Genomic DNA, 12,584 nt, shown 5'->3' on the forward strand with positions numbered 1-12,584 from the left:
GACTGCGAGCCCTTAGCGTGGGTAATGGGAGAGTGACTGCGAGCCCTTAGCGTGGGTAATGGGAGAGTGACTGCGAGCCCTCAGCGTGGGTAATGGGAGAGTGACTGCGAGCCCTTAGCGTGGGTAATGAGAGAGTGACTGTGAGCCCTCATGTGGGTAATGGGAGAGTGACTGCGAGCCCTCAGTGTGGGTAATGGGAGAGTGACTGTGAGCCCTTAGCGTGGGTAATGAGAGAGTGACCTTGAGCCCTTAGTGTGGGTAATGGGAGAGTGACTGCGAGCCCTCAGTGTGGGTAATGGGAGAGTGACTGCTAGCCCTCAGTGTGGGTAATGGGAGAGTGACTGCGAGCCCTCAGTGTAGGTAATGAGAGAGTAACTGCGAGCCCTTAGTGTGGGTAATGGGAGAGTAACTGCGAGCCCATATTGTGGGTAATGGGAGAGTGACTGCGAGCCCTCAGCGTGGGTAATGGGAGTGTGACTGCCAGCTCTCAGCGTGGGTAATGGGAGAGTGACTGCGAGCCCTTAGTGTTGGTAATGGGAGAGTGACTGCGAGCCCTTAGCGTGGGTAATGGGAGAGTGACTGCGAGCCCTTAGTGTGGGTAATGGGAGAGTGACTGCGAGCCCTTAGTGTGGGTAATGGGAGAGTGACTGCGAGCCCTCAGGGTGGGAGATGGGAGAGTGACTGCGAGCCCTCAGGGTGGGTAATGGGAGAGTGACTGCGAGCCCTCAACGTGGGTAATGGGAGAGTGACTGCGAGCCCTCAGTGTGGGTAATGGGAGAGAGACTGCGAGCCCTCAGTGTGGGTAATGGGAGAGTGACTGCGAGCCCTCAGTGTGGGTAATGGGAGAGTGACTGCGAGCCCTCAGTGTGGGTAATGGGAGAGAGACTGCGAGCCCTCAGTGTGGGTAATGGGAGAGTGACTGCGAGCCCTCAGCGTGGGTAATGGGAGAGTGACTGCGAGCCCTTAGCGTGGGTAATGGGAGAGTGACTGCGAGCCCTTAGCGTGGGTAATGGGAGAGTGACTGCGAGCCCTCAGCGTGGGTAATGGGAGTGTGACTGCCAGCTCTCAGCGTGGGTAATGGGAGAGTGACTGCGAGCCCTTAGCGTGGGTAATGGGAGAGTGACTGCGAGCCCTTAGTGTGGGTAATGGGAGAGTGACTGCGAGCCCTTAGTGTGGGTAATGGGAGAGTGACTGCGAGCCCTCAGGTTGGGAGATGGGAGAGTGACTGCGAGCCCTCAGGGTGGGTAATGGGAGAGTGACTGCGAGCCCTCAGCGTGGGTAATGGGAGAGTGACTGCGAGCCCTCAGTGTGGGTAATGGGAGAGAGACTGCGAGCCCTCAGTGTGGGTAATGGGAGAGTGACTGCGAGCCCTCAGTGTGGGTAATGGGAGAGAGACTGCGAGCCCTCAGTGTGGGTAATGGGAAAGTGACTGCGAGCCCTCAGCGTGGGTAATGGGAGAGTGACTGCGAGCCCTCAGTGTGGGTAATGGGAGAGAGACTGCGAGCCCTCAGTGTGGGTAATGGGAGAGTGACTGCGTGCCCTCAGTGTGGGTAATGGGAGAGTGACTGCAAGCCCTCAGTGTGGGTAATGGGAGAGAGACTGCGAGCCCTCAGTGTGGGTAATGGGAGAGTGACTGCGAGCCCTTAGCGTGGGTAATGGGAGAGTGACTGCGAGCCCTTAGCGTGGGTAATGAGAGAGTGACTGTGAGCCCTCAGCGTGGGTAATGGGAGAGTGACTGCGAGCCCTTAGCGTGGGTAATGAGAGAGTGACTGCGAGCCCTCAGTGTGGGTAATGGGAGAGTGACTGCGAGCTCTCAGTGTGGGTAATGGGAGAGTGACTGCGAGCCCTCAGCGTGGGTAATGGGAGAGTGACTGCGAGCCCTCAGTGTGGGTAATGGGAGAGAGACTGCGAGCCCTCAGTGTGGGTAATGGGAGAGTGACTGCGAGCCCTCAGTGTGGGTAATGGGAGAGAGACTGCGAGCCCTCAGCGTGGGTAATGGGAGAGTGACTGCGAGCCCTTAGCGTGGGTAATGGGAGAGTGACTGCGAGCCCTCAGTGTGGGTAATGGGAGAGAGACTGCGAGCCCTCAGTGTGGGTAATGGGAGAGTGACTGCGAGCCCTTAGTGTGGGTAATGGGAGAGTAACTGCGAGCCCATATTGTGGGTAATGGGAGAGTGACTGCGAGCCCTCAGCGTGGGTAATGGGAGTGTGACTGCCAGCTCTCAGCGTGGGTAATGGGAGAGTGACTGCGAGCCCTTAGCGTGGGTAATGGGAGAGTGACTGCGAGCCCTTAGTGTGGGTAATGGGAGAGTGACTGCGAGCCCTTAGTGTGGGTAATGGGAGAGTGACTGCGAGCCCTCAGGTTGGGAGATGGGAGAGTGACTGCGAGCCCTCAGGGTGGGTAATGGGAGAGTGACTGCGAGCCCTCAGCGTGGGTAATGGGAGAGTGACTGCGAGCCCTCAGTGTGGGTAATGGGAGAGAGACTGCGAGCCCTCAGTGTGGGTAATGGGAGAGTGACTGCGAGCCCTCAGTGTGGGTAATGGGAGAGAGACTGCGAGCCCTCAGTGTGGGTAATGGGAAAGTGACTGCGAGCCCTCAGCGTGGGTAATGGGAGAGTGACTGCGAGCCCTCAGTGTGGGTAATGGGAGAGAGACTGCGAGCCCTCAGTGTGGGTAATGGGAGAGTGACTGCGTGCCCTCAGTGTGGGTAATGGGAGAGTGACTGCAAGCCCTCAGTGTGGGTAATGGGAGAGAGACTGCGAGCCCTCAGTGTGGGTAATGGGAGAGTGACTGCGAGCCCTTAGTGTGGGTAATGGGAGAGTGACTGCGAGCCCTCAGTGTGGGTAATGGGAGAGTGACTGCTAGCCCTCAGTGTGGGTAATGGGAGAGTGACTGCGAGCCCTCAGTGTAGGTAATGAGAGAGTAACTGCGAGCCCTTAGTGTGGGTAATGGGAGAGTGACTGCGAGCCCTTAGCGTGGGTAATGAGAGAGTGACTGCGAGCCCTTAGTGTGGGTAATGGGAGAGTGACTGCGAGCCCTTAGTGTGGGTAATGGGAGAGTGACTGCGAGCCCTCAGTGTGGGTAATGGGAGAGTGACTGCGAGCCCTCAGCGTGGATAATGGGAGAGTGACTGCGAGCCCTCAGCGTGGGTAATGGGAGAGTGACTGCGAGCCCTCAGTGATGGTAATGGGAGAGTGACTGCGAGCCCTCAGGGTGGGTAATGGGAGAGTGACTGCGAGCCCCCAGTGTGGGTAATGGGAGAGTGACTGCGAGCCCTCAGTGTGGGTAATGGGAGAGAGACTGCGAGCCCTCAGTGTGGGTAATGGGAGAGTGACTGCGAGCCCTCAGTGTGGGTAATGGGAGAGTGACTGCGAGCCCTCAGTGTGGGTAATGGGAGAGAGACTGCGAGCCCTCAGTGTGGGTAATGGGAGAGTGACTGCGAGCCCTCAGCGTGGGTAATGGGAGAGTGACTGCGAGCCCTTAGCGTGGGTAATGGGAGAGTGACTGCGAGCCCTTAGCGTGGGTAATGGGAGAGTGACTGCGAGCCCTCAGCGTGGGTAATGGGAGAGTGACTGCGAGCCCTTAGCGTGGGTAATGAGAGAGTGACTGCGAGCCCTCATGTGGGTAATGGGAGAGTGACTGTGAGCCCTCGTGTGGGTAATGGGAGAGTGACTGCGAGCCCTCAGTGTAGGTAATGAGAGAGTAACTGCGAGCCCTTAGTGTGGGTAATGGGAGAGTAACTGCGAGCCCATATTGTGGGTAATGGGAGAGTGACTGCGAGCCCTCAGCGTGGGTAATGGGAGTGTGACTGCCAGCTCTCAGCGTGGGTAATGGGAGAGTGACTGCGAGCCCTTAGTGTTGGTAATGGGAGAGTGACTGCGAGCCCTTAGCGTGGGTAATGGGAGAGTGACTGCGAGCCCTTAGTGTGGGTAATGGGAGAGTGACTGCGAGCCCTTAGTGTGGGTAATGGGAGAGTGACTGCGAGCCCTCAGGGTGGGAGATGGGAGAGTGACTGCGAGCCCTCAGTGTGGGTAATGGGAGAGTGACTGCGAGCCCTCAGCGTGGGTAATGGGAGAGTGACTGCGAGCCCTCAGTGTGGGTAATGGGAGAGAGACTGCGAGCCCTCAGTGTGGGTAATGGGAGAGTGACTGCGAGCCCTCAGTGTGGGTAATGGGAGAGAGACTGCGAGCACTCAGTGTGGGTAATGGGAGAGTGACTGCGAGCCCTTAGCGTGGGTAATGGGAGAGTGACTGCGAGCCCTCAGTGTGGGTAATGGGAGAGAGACTGCGAGCCCTCAGTGTGGGTAATGGGAGAGTGACTGCGAGCCCTCAGTGTGGGTAATGGGAGAGTGACTGCGAGCCCTCAGCGTGGGTAATGGGAGAGTGACTGCGAGCCCTTAGCGTGGGTAATGAGAGAGTGACTGTGAGCCCTCATGTGGGTAATGGGAGAGTGACTGCGAGCCCTCAGTGTGGGTAATGAGAGAGTGACTGTGAGCCCTCAGTGTGGGTAATGGGAGAGTGACTGCGAGCCCTTAGCGTGGGTAATGAGAGAGTGACTGCGAGCCCTCAGTGTGGGTAATGGGAGAGTGACTGCGAGCCCTCAGTGTGGGTAATGGGAGAGTGACTGCGAGCTCTCAGTGTGGGTAATGGGAGAGTGGCTGCGAGCCCTCAGTGTGGGTAATGGGAGAGTGACTGCGAGCCCTCAGTGTGGGTAATGGGAGAGTGACTGCGAGCCCCCAGCGTGGGTAATGGGAGAGTGACTGCGAGCCCTCAGTGTGGGTAATGGGAGAGTGACTGCGAGCCCTCAGTGTGAGTAATGGGAGAGTGACTGCGAGCCCTCAGTGTGGGTAATGGGAGAGTAACTGCGAGACCTCAGTGTGGGTAATGGGAGAGTGACTGCGAGCCCTCAGTGTGGGTAATGGGAGAGTGACTGCGAGCCCTCAGTGTGGGTAATGGGAGAGTGACTGCGAGCCCTTAGCGTGGGTAATGAGAGAGTGACTGTGAGCCCTTAGCGTGGGTAATGAGAGAGTGACTGTGAGCCCTTAGTGTGGGTAATGAGAGAGTGACTGCGAGCCCTCAGTGTGGGTAATGGGAGAGTGACTGCGATCCCTTTGTGTGGGTAATGGGAGAGTGACTGCGATCCCTCAGTGTGGGTAGTGGGAGAGTGACTGCGAGCCCTCAGTGTGGGTAATGGGAGAGTGACTGCGAGCCCTCAGTGTGGGTAATGGGAGAGTGACTGCGAGCTCTCAGTGTGGGTAATGGGAGAGTGGCTGCGAGCCCTCAGTGTGGGTAATGTGAGAGTGACTGCGAGCCCTCAGTGTGGGTAATGAGAGAGTGACTACGAGCCCTCAGCGTGAGTAATGAGAGAGTGACTGCGAGCCCTCAGTGTGGGTAATGAGAGAGTGACTGCGAGCCCTCAGTGTGGGTAATGGGAGAGAGAGAGGGGAAGATAAATACCAAAATACTAGGCACTAGCAGTCACAGCAGCTAATGTGTGTGCATATTATACAGTATATACATATACACATAAATACATGCTTACACACAGAATACAGACGAAGGGCGATATCCCTGCTGTACACATTGACGCTCAGCTTATCCCCGGCGTTATGACAGCCACCTTTCTGTCAGCACGATATGAATCCGGTGCTGGGATTCAGGAATATACAGACAGATGGTTTATCTGCTTGTACATACCTACAGCTATATATGGGGATATAGGTCAGTGTGTTTTGCGTTTCCTTAGGGATAATCCTGTGCAGACTGCAGAGTACTCTTAGTGAATGCTGATACTTTGCATCTAACATTTGTTTTGCTGACATATTTAGCACATAATTATAATAATTAATAATAATAATAATAATGTTATTTATATAGCGTTTTTTTCCTAAAGGACTCAAAGTGCTTTATATTTGCCTTTACAGTACAAAATACAAAATAAGTTTAAACAAGGGACATTAGTGAAATGCTGGGTGAAGTCTTGAGACTATTTTTTAAGGATTCAAGAGTGGAGGCCTCTCGAACTGTGCGGGGAAGTGAGTTCCATAGAGTCGGAGCCCCAAAACGGAAAGCTCAACCCCCAGACGAATTCTGGGAGATTCTAGGTACTGTTAATAGTCTTTTGTCAGACATTTAGACATATTTAGCACAGTATTTAAATATATTTAGTGATCCTGTGACACCACACCCCCATTCCCCCAACATTGCTAATGAGAAGGGGTGCGCACAGCTTCTTCACACAAAACAGGACATGGTATCGCTACATTGGGGCATGGGCACGTCACATTTCAAAGTACTGGCTGCCCTTAAGTTAAAGTAATTTAAAATTGGGGAAGCTCTGCCCTGCCACCTGTTGGCAATAACTGGGAGTGCAGATCCAATCTCTCCCCCGTATCCTGTTTTTTTCTATCTCATTGGGCTTTGGGCCTTCTCCATGCATTGTAGGACGCACTGGAGCAATTTTTCTCTTCTGTGCATGCGTCTAGATAGCGTGCGCCCACGGCCGGATTTGCGATTTTGGTGAATAGAAGACGCATGTACTCAGAAAACAGCCGGGCACTTCACAGGGCGGGACCAGGTTCCCATGTCATTAGGCCCCGTCACGGGAAACTGCCATGACTCGTGGGACCGCGATGATGGAGTGGGGCTAAATTAAGTGGGTGGGATGCTGGAGATCTGGATACTCTTTCGGGGTTCTGGGGGGAGGGGGGCTACCTGAAAATTCGGTAACCTCCCCCAACTTCCAGGAGTAGGTAATTATGCTACATGCATATCCTATGTATAAACAAACCCAATGCGGTTTCAATTACCAATGAAGGCAAATACCAGCGGAATCTTTCGTTTAGTATCACTGTGATACTAACGAAAAATTCACTGGTATTTACCAATACTTACCCCTCCGGCGAGGTCCCGCTAAGTCCCCATCCTCGGTCCTCCGCTGGGCTGCTGGCAGCCTAACACTGCTAGCGACGGGGCATGCGCGACGGTCCATCTGCGCATGTGCATGACACGGGGCCCCATAGAGTGCCTGGAAGGCTTCGCTAAAGCCGGAAAGGAACTACCGGGTCTCCATTCCCGGCAATGGGGGACCACAATGCTCTCGCCATCTAACAGATTACGAGAGCGATGCTGTAACAAACAGATAATCTTAGATTACTGCTGTTTGTTAAATGCAGAAACGAGGACTTAACCCCTTTAGCGAGCGCAGAAGCGCTAAAGGTGTTATGATTCGTTGGTAAATGGGGGCCATAGATTGTAAACTCCACTGGGGCAGGGACTGATGTGAATGACTGGAATATTATTCTGTAAGGCTCTATGGAATATGTGAGCGCTACTTAAGTAACTAGTAATAAATATGAATGTTTTAATTTGCTTTAAAATAAAATAAAGAAAAAAGCCTTGGAAACGCCTTTGGGTGCATGGCCGGAATAATACTGTGACCTGTGTGTTACAGCACTACCTAGTGCAGTATGTAGCCAGTGAGGGAAGGTGTGAGTTATCCGTGTGTGGGCTGGCCACAGTCAGTGGATATTACACTTGTGTACAGAAGGCTCCTGCAGTCCCTGACTCTTCCCTGCAGCAGACAGAGCCTCTCAGGCAGGTTTATTTATAACCTAGTTAAAGAGTGTTTTGTACGTCTGCTCGTGTGCTGGAAACGCCAGTTAATACATTAACTAAAAATAGTTTGGAGGAGAGAAGAGCGGAGAGGAATATGGCCATCCAGCCCGAAGACAACTACTACGGCAAACACGGTAAAACATCCACTTTAATACTAATTAGTAATATTACAGGTCACCGTATAAAGTTCAGAACGTTAAGATTCCTACTCTGTAAATCACTTCCGTGTCCTTCCACTGAGCATTCCGAGAAGTGGATTAGTAGAGTTGGCTATTTACTAAGAACGTGTCCTTGTACAGTAATCTATGGCAGCCAATCAGATGTTTCCGTTTGACACTGGAGGAATCCCAGCTATTTGGTTCTGCATATTCGCCTGATAAATAACCCCGATTTAGCATTTGATTTCAGAAAAATGCAATTATGCGGTGTTCAAATACTCTGTATGTACTAATAATGCTAGTACTAATCAACAACAATAAGAATTATAATGTGTACAAAATAGGGCAGTGTCTCTTGCTATATATATTAGCTTTTTTTTAGTCCTAGAGAATATGTACATACTTTAGAAACGTTACTCTGTTGGACATAAAATCACCCAGACTTTTTAAAAAAAAAATCTAATATTACCTTTTTTGTATCATCTCTTTGTATAAACTTGCAAAAGATTGAAGCACGCGCTAAATGTGATGAAAATATAACAAAATAGGCGGGTTGGGCACAGGAGTCCCTTTCTGTGTAATGCTGGCCACACACTAGTATGAGCAGCATAAGATAAGATTCATCTTACGATTCCCTTGAACTCCCCAGCAGCTCCCTGGCGGTCCCGTACGCACTTTGGACACACGATGTACATACGATCTCACATTACGATCGATCGTGTGCCTGCTGAAAAACTGATCATCATTCTTCAAAATGTCACTGAAATGACAGCGGTCGGACGCACGGTTCATCGCATGGCGAAAAACACGGCACGATCAGCATACGAATACGACGGATCATATGGGCTGCACATCTGATCATACGATACGTTTTAGGAGCTGCGGGAGCGCGTATCGGATCGTATCTTACTTAAAAAATACACAAATTCATCTTACGACGCATCGAAAATCGGGCAATCGGCCTGAAATGGTGCTAGTGTATGGCCAGCATATGAAACCACTCATATGGCAACATGTAGGAGAGAATCTCCCTCACTGATCAGCTGTTAATAAGGTTACACTTATTTTATGAGCAGCAAAATGAATCCCTGTAAGAACAGTCACAGCGCTGACGCTGGATCTCGTTAGGTGTATTTGGGGGTTTGCGTGTATCATAATTAAACAAAATGAGCAACACTATCTCACTCCAAGTATAAAATAAGACTGATTGTAGCGTGTGAACAGGCAGGAATTGCAGTGGAACTGTAAGCACCGGTGTATATATACTGTATATAATATAGAGATACAAAATTGAGCATGTTTTATATGCAGCTGAGAATACTGTACAATTACGAGTAAAACCAGTATACCAGATGTTTAGTTGATTCTTTTATTAGCGATAAACATAAAATAATAAAAACGGAATGAGTCTCACTAATTTGCAATCTTGTAACATGTTTCACGCCTCAGCCGCGTCGTCAGACCGTCTCGTTCTGTCTTCATTATTTTATGTGTTATTTTTTCTTTCAATTGATGCACATTTTTGGACGCAGCAGCGATGATAACATATGGTAATGCAGCAGGCGGCGTCTGTAGGTAATAGGCACCGCCTGCCAGCATCTGCGACCCCAGTTTTGCATTTGAAGACGCAGCGTAGGATCACCATTGTAACCGGAAAAGGCAGCAGAACTGCTCAGATGGGGTCAGGAAGTCTGCTTTGGAAGACCCTGGACTCTCAGAAATCGGGGGCGACTTGTTCCCGGGAAGGCAGGCAGGCTCCCTCCACTCCCCACCCCTGAATATCGCTGCGGCTTTGAGGAATTGCGAGAGATCTTGCAGTAGAAGACTGGCTCATGCACGGTACAGATCCTGCGTCGTCTAACATTGGTGATGTACGCAAACCATCGAGTTTGTGTACATCTTAGGAGGAGGCCTTGAGGGCCTGATTCAGAGCCGCTCGTAAGCGGCCGCTCGTTCGCTCCGAGCGATGTTCGCACATCTGCGCATGCGTATGGGTTTTAGTATGCATGCGCGAACCAGTCAGTGCGGTCGAAAATCGTGTGCTCGCAAAATAGCGAATGCCTGCTAATTTGAGTGACATGATGAGGAGTTTGTGGGTGGTAACAGGGGAAGGTGCTTGAAAACGGGGAGTGGAGATCCGAACGCAGGCGTGCCAAAAGCTCAAAACGGGCGTTTTAAGGGTGTGCATAATTAACAAAGCAGCGTCATCGACCACGTCAGTTGGGTGTCTTTTAGCCAGAACTGCTCGCATGATTGCGGTAGGAAAATGCAACCACGAGAATAGCGAGCAGTTCATACACTGGTCGATGTACTCGATTAATCTAATAAATAGCGGAGATGACGTATGATGCGAGCGGCCAGGGGGCGTTTTTAAAAAAAAAATGTCTGCATGTTTTGTTCGCTCGTTCAGACATAGAGGCGTCAACAGACCGCAAAGAGCGAACGTTCAATTTAAATAGCCAGCCCCTTTTTCTGGACGAGCGAGCGCAAATAGCGTCCGGCTCTGAATCAGGCCCTGAGTCCTAAGACCTATTTATATCTTATATACTGTGTCATTTCACATAAAAGAAATGTCTCTCACTCCTAATGGACACTTCTCATTTTCTTGTGTTCGCCGCTCACGTTTTCCTGTGTGCGCCGCTCACGTACAGCGAGTAAAGAAGGTTGTTCATAGGACAGACAAATTCCTGGTCATACAGGGCACTATTTAATATTTATCCACATTTAAGGTGTTTTCGCTAAATGACAATTATATACACTAAAGTCAGCGCCGGGGGTTATCTTGTATTGTACCTCACATATCCGTCTTAAATGTTATCTGGCCAGTTCATGATATATACATCTTATCGCAGGCGCGCATGACCTCTTTAATATTCACCGCTAAGTTAGGAAAACTGTCAGCGAGAAGACGCTCATTAGAAATGTCAGGGAGTTTGCTAAATATTTGATTCTGTCATTTGCATTTATAACATTCCTTGTAAATAATTTTAAAATGAGCACACTAGCTAATTGGAGCTCCTTCTAGAGCGCGGGAAGGTAAATTAGGGACTTAGAGATGACTAGAAACTCATCGCCCGTGTATAATGAAAGTAATGCCCACTGTCTGATCACTGACGCCTGCCATGGCGTGGCAAAACTGGCAATACTTTCTTACTAATACTGGTAGCGTGTTGTTGATGAACATCCTGCTGCCTGATGGGTAAGCCTTGGTGGGGGGGCAAAAGGAAACATCGCCAGATGCAGCAGGCACCGCAGACTCTTAGTACCCGGGGGGCACAGCAGGCTCCAGATAAATCATATTTTGGATAGATGTGTAACCTATGGAACAATGCACAACAGCTGTCTTCACCCTAAGGCTACGTCCTCGGTCAAAACCAGTGACAGCTAAACATCTGGCTTAGTGCATTTCCTGTCTGATAGTCTCATCGTTTCCTAGCGCACTAACGCCGTTGCTGTTGGTGTTCTGGATTTGCGTCCTCACGTGATGCAGGTACATCAGCTCCCGGGATCTCTCCGGTCTGGTCTGGGGCTGATAAGGGCTTTTGTTACAACAATAAGGTACAAAGTCTCTTAGTTAATCAGTAAAATATCTGAAAGCGACACATGGAAAGGTGCACGGCACGCAGTGGAGAGGCGGGTGTATTCATAGGTGTATTATATCCTAGGGAATAACTAGCACACAGGGTGTGATTCAGAGATGGACGTAACACCGATACTTACACAGTTCAGCGATTATTGGTAGACCGCGCATGCGCCAAGGTGCATTACCGTAGTCACTCGCAGCGACCTTTTACTCGCAGTGTGATTGGCAGGCAGCGTTTGAAGGAGGTAACGGAGAGTGGCTGCAAAGAACGCAGGGGCGTCGTGACCGTTTTCGGGGGCATGTCACAGCCTGCGTCAGCGATCCCGTACGCAGTGAAGGTTGCTCCGACTTCTGTTTCCACGGCCATTTTGAGCAGCCAGGGTTACTCAGAACTATGATATTCGCAGGATCCACCACTGATGACGCGTCTTTGTACACAGATGCGTGGCTTTGCAAAGCCGCAGGCGGGCGTTTCAATACATTCCTCTGCGCCTGCGATGTTTGCACAGCGGCTGCGTAGGGGATCGCAGCTGTGATGGCATTTGCGCACGTCTCTGAGTCACGCCCACATTTCCTCTTTGTCGTTATGTAAATATTCAGAAAAACACATGAAAGATCATTTGTGAATGCGGCAGAATTGCAGAAAGCCAGAAATAAAAATTTAAAAACTGCAGCTCGGTTACTTTTGTGCGATGGCTCCGGTTTTAGGGTGAAGGGCGTGAATTTGTGCGCCAGTTCTGCCCATGAAGAAGCATTGCCCATGCCCGAGGATCAGTACTTTAGCTGGTGAGTAGGAGACATTACCCCATAACTGAGTGAGTGATCCTGCATTGCCCGGACTCTGCTGCCGTTATTAGTGGATGCAATATTCTGTTATAGAGATACAATCCCTCATTCTGCCTCTGCAGAACTCCCACTCGTTCCTATACTGTATGGAGACTTTACAGGGCTTCCCTATGTATCTGTGGCTGTAATGCCCTGTATGCAGGGGCACGCACACTCGCCTGGCGCTGATATCAATGGCAGCCACCTGCTGCTGTCTGCCTCTGTGGTGCATCCATATCCATCCATATATCTTCTTCTAGGCCTTATCGCACAAGTATCTACGGCTGAATAAAATGGCGCAGTAGGGAGAATTGCAGCTTTGAGTCTGTGGCCTTAATCATTGCACACAAAGGGGGAGATGTATCAAACTTTGGAGAGAGAGAAAGTACAAACCAATCAGCTC

The 12,584-nt window shown here is 50.8% G+C and overlaps 1 protein-coding gene across 5 annotated transcripts in view; it reads left to right on the top strand.

Moving 5' to 3' along the window:
• SLC44A5 (solute carrier family 44 member 5) overlaps positions 1–12,584 on the top strand; it is a 233,355-nt gene that overhangs the window by 81,969 nt on the left and 138,802 nt on the right. For 4 of the 5 annotated variants that reach the window (XM_088470761.1, XM_088470764.1, XM_088470759.1 and 1 more), the window contains exon 1: positions 7,583–7,749. The exons of the other annotated variant lie outside the window; for it this stretch is intronic. In XM_088470761.1, the coding sequence (XP_088326887.1) occupies positions 7,710–7,749 (40 nt within the window). In that variant the 5' untranslated portion in view covers positions 7,583–7,709. Of the gene's footprint in view, positions 1–7,582; positions 7,750–12,584 lie in introns of those variants that run through there. 5 annotated transcript variants of the gene reach the window in all.

This window comes from Taudactylus pleione, unplaced genomic scaffold (assembly GCF_031769625.1).
Source record: "Taudactylus pleione unplaced genomic scaffold, aTauple2 ptg000103l, whole genome shotgun sequence".
In the NCBI taxonomy this organism is placed as follows: Eukaryota; Metazoa; Chordata; class Amphibia; order Anura; family Myobatrachidae; genus Taudactylus; species Taudactylus pleione.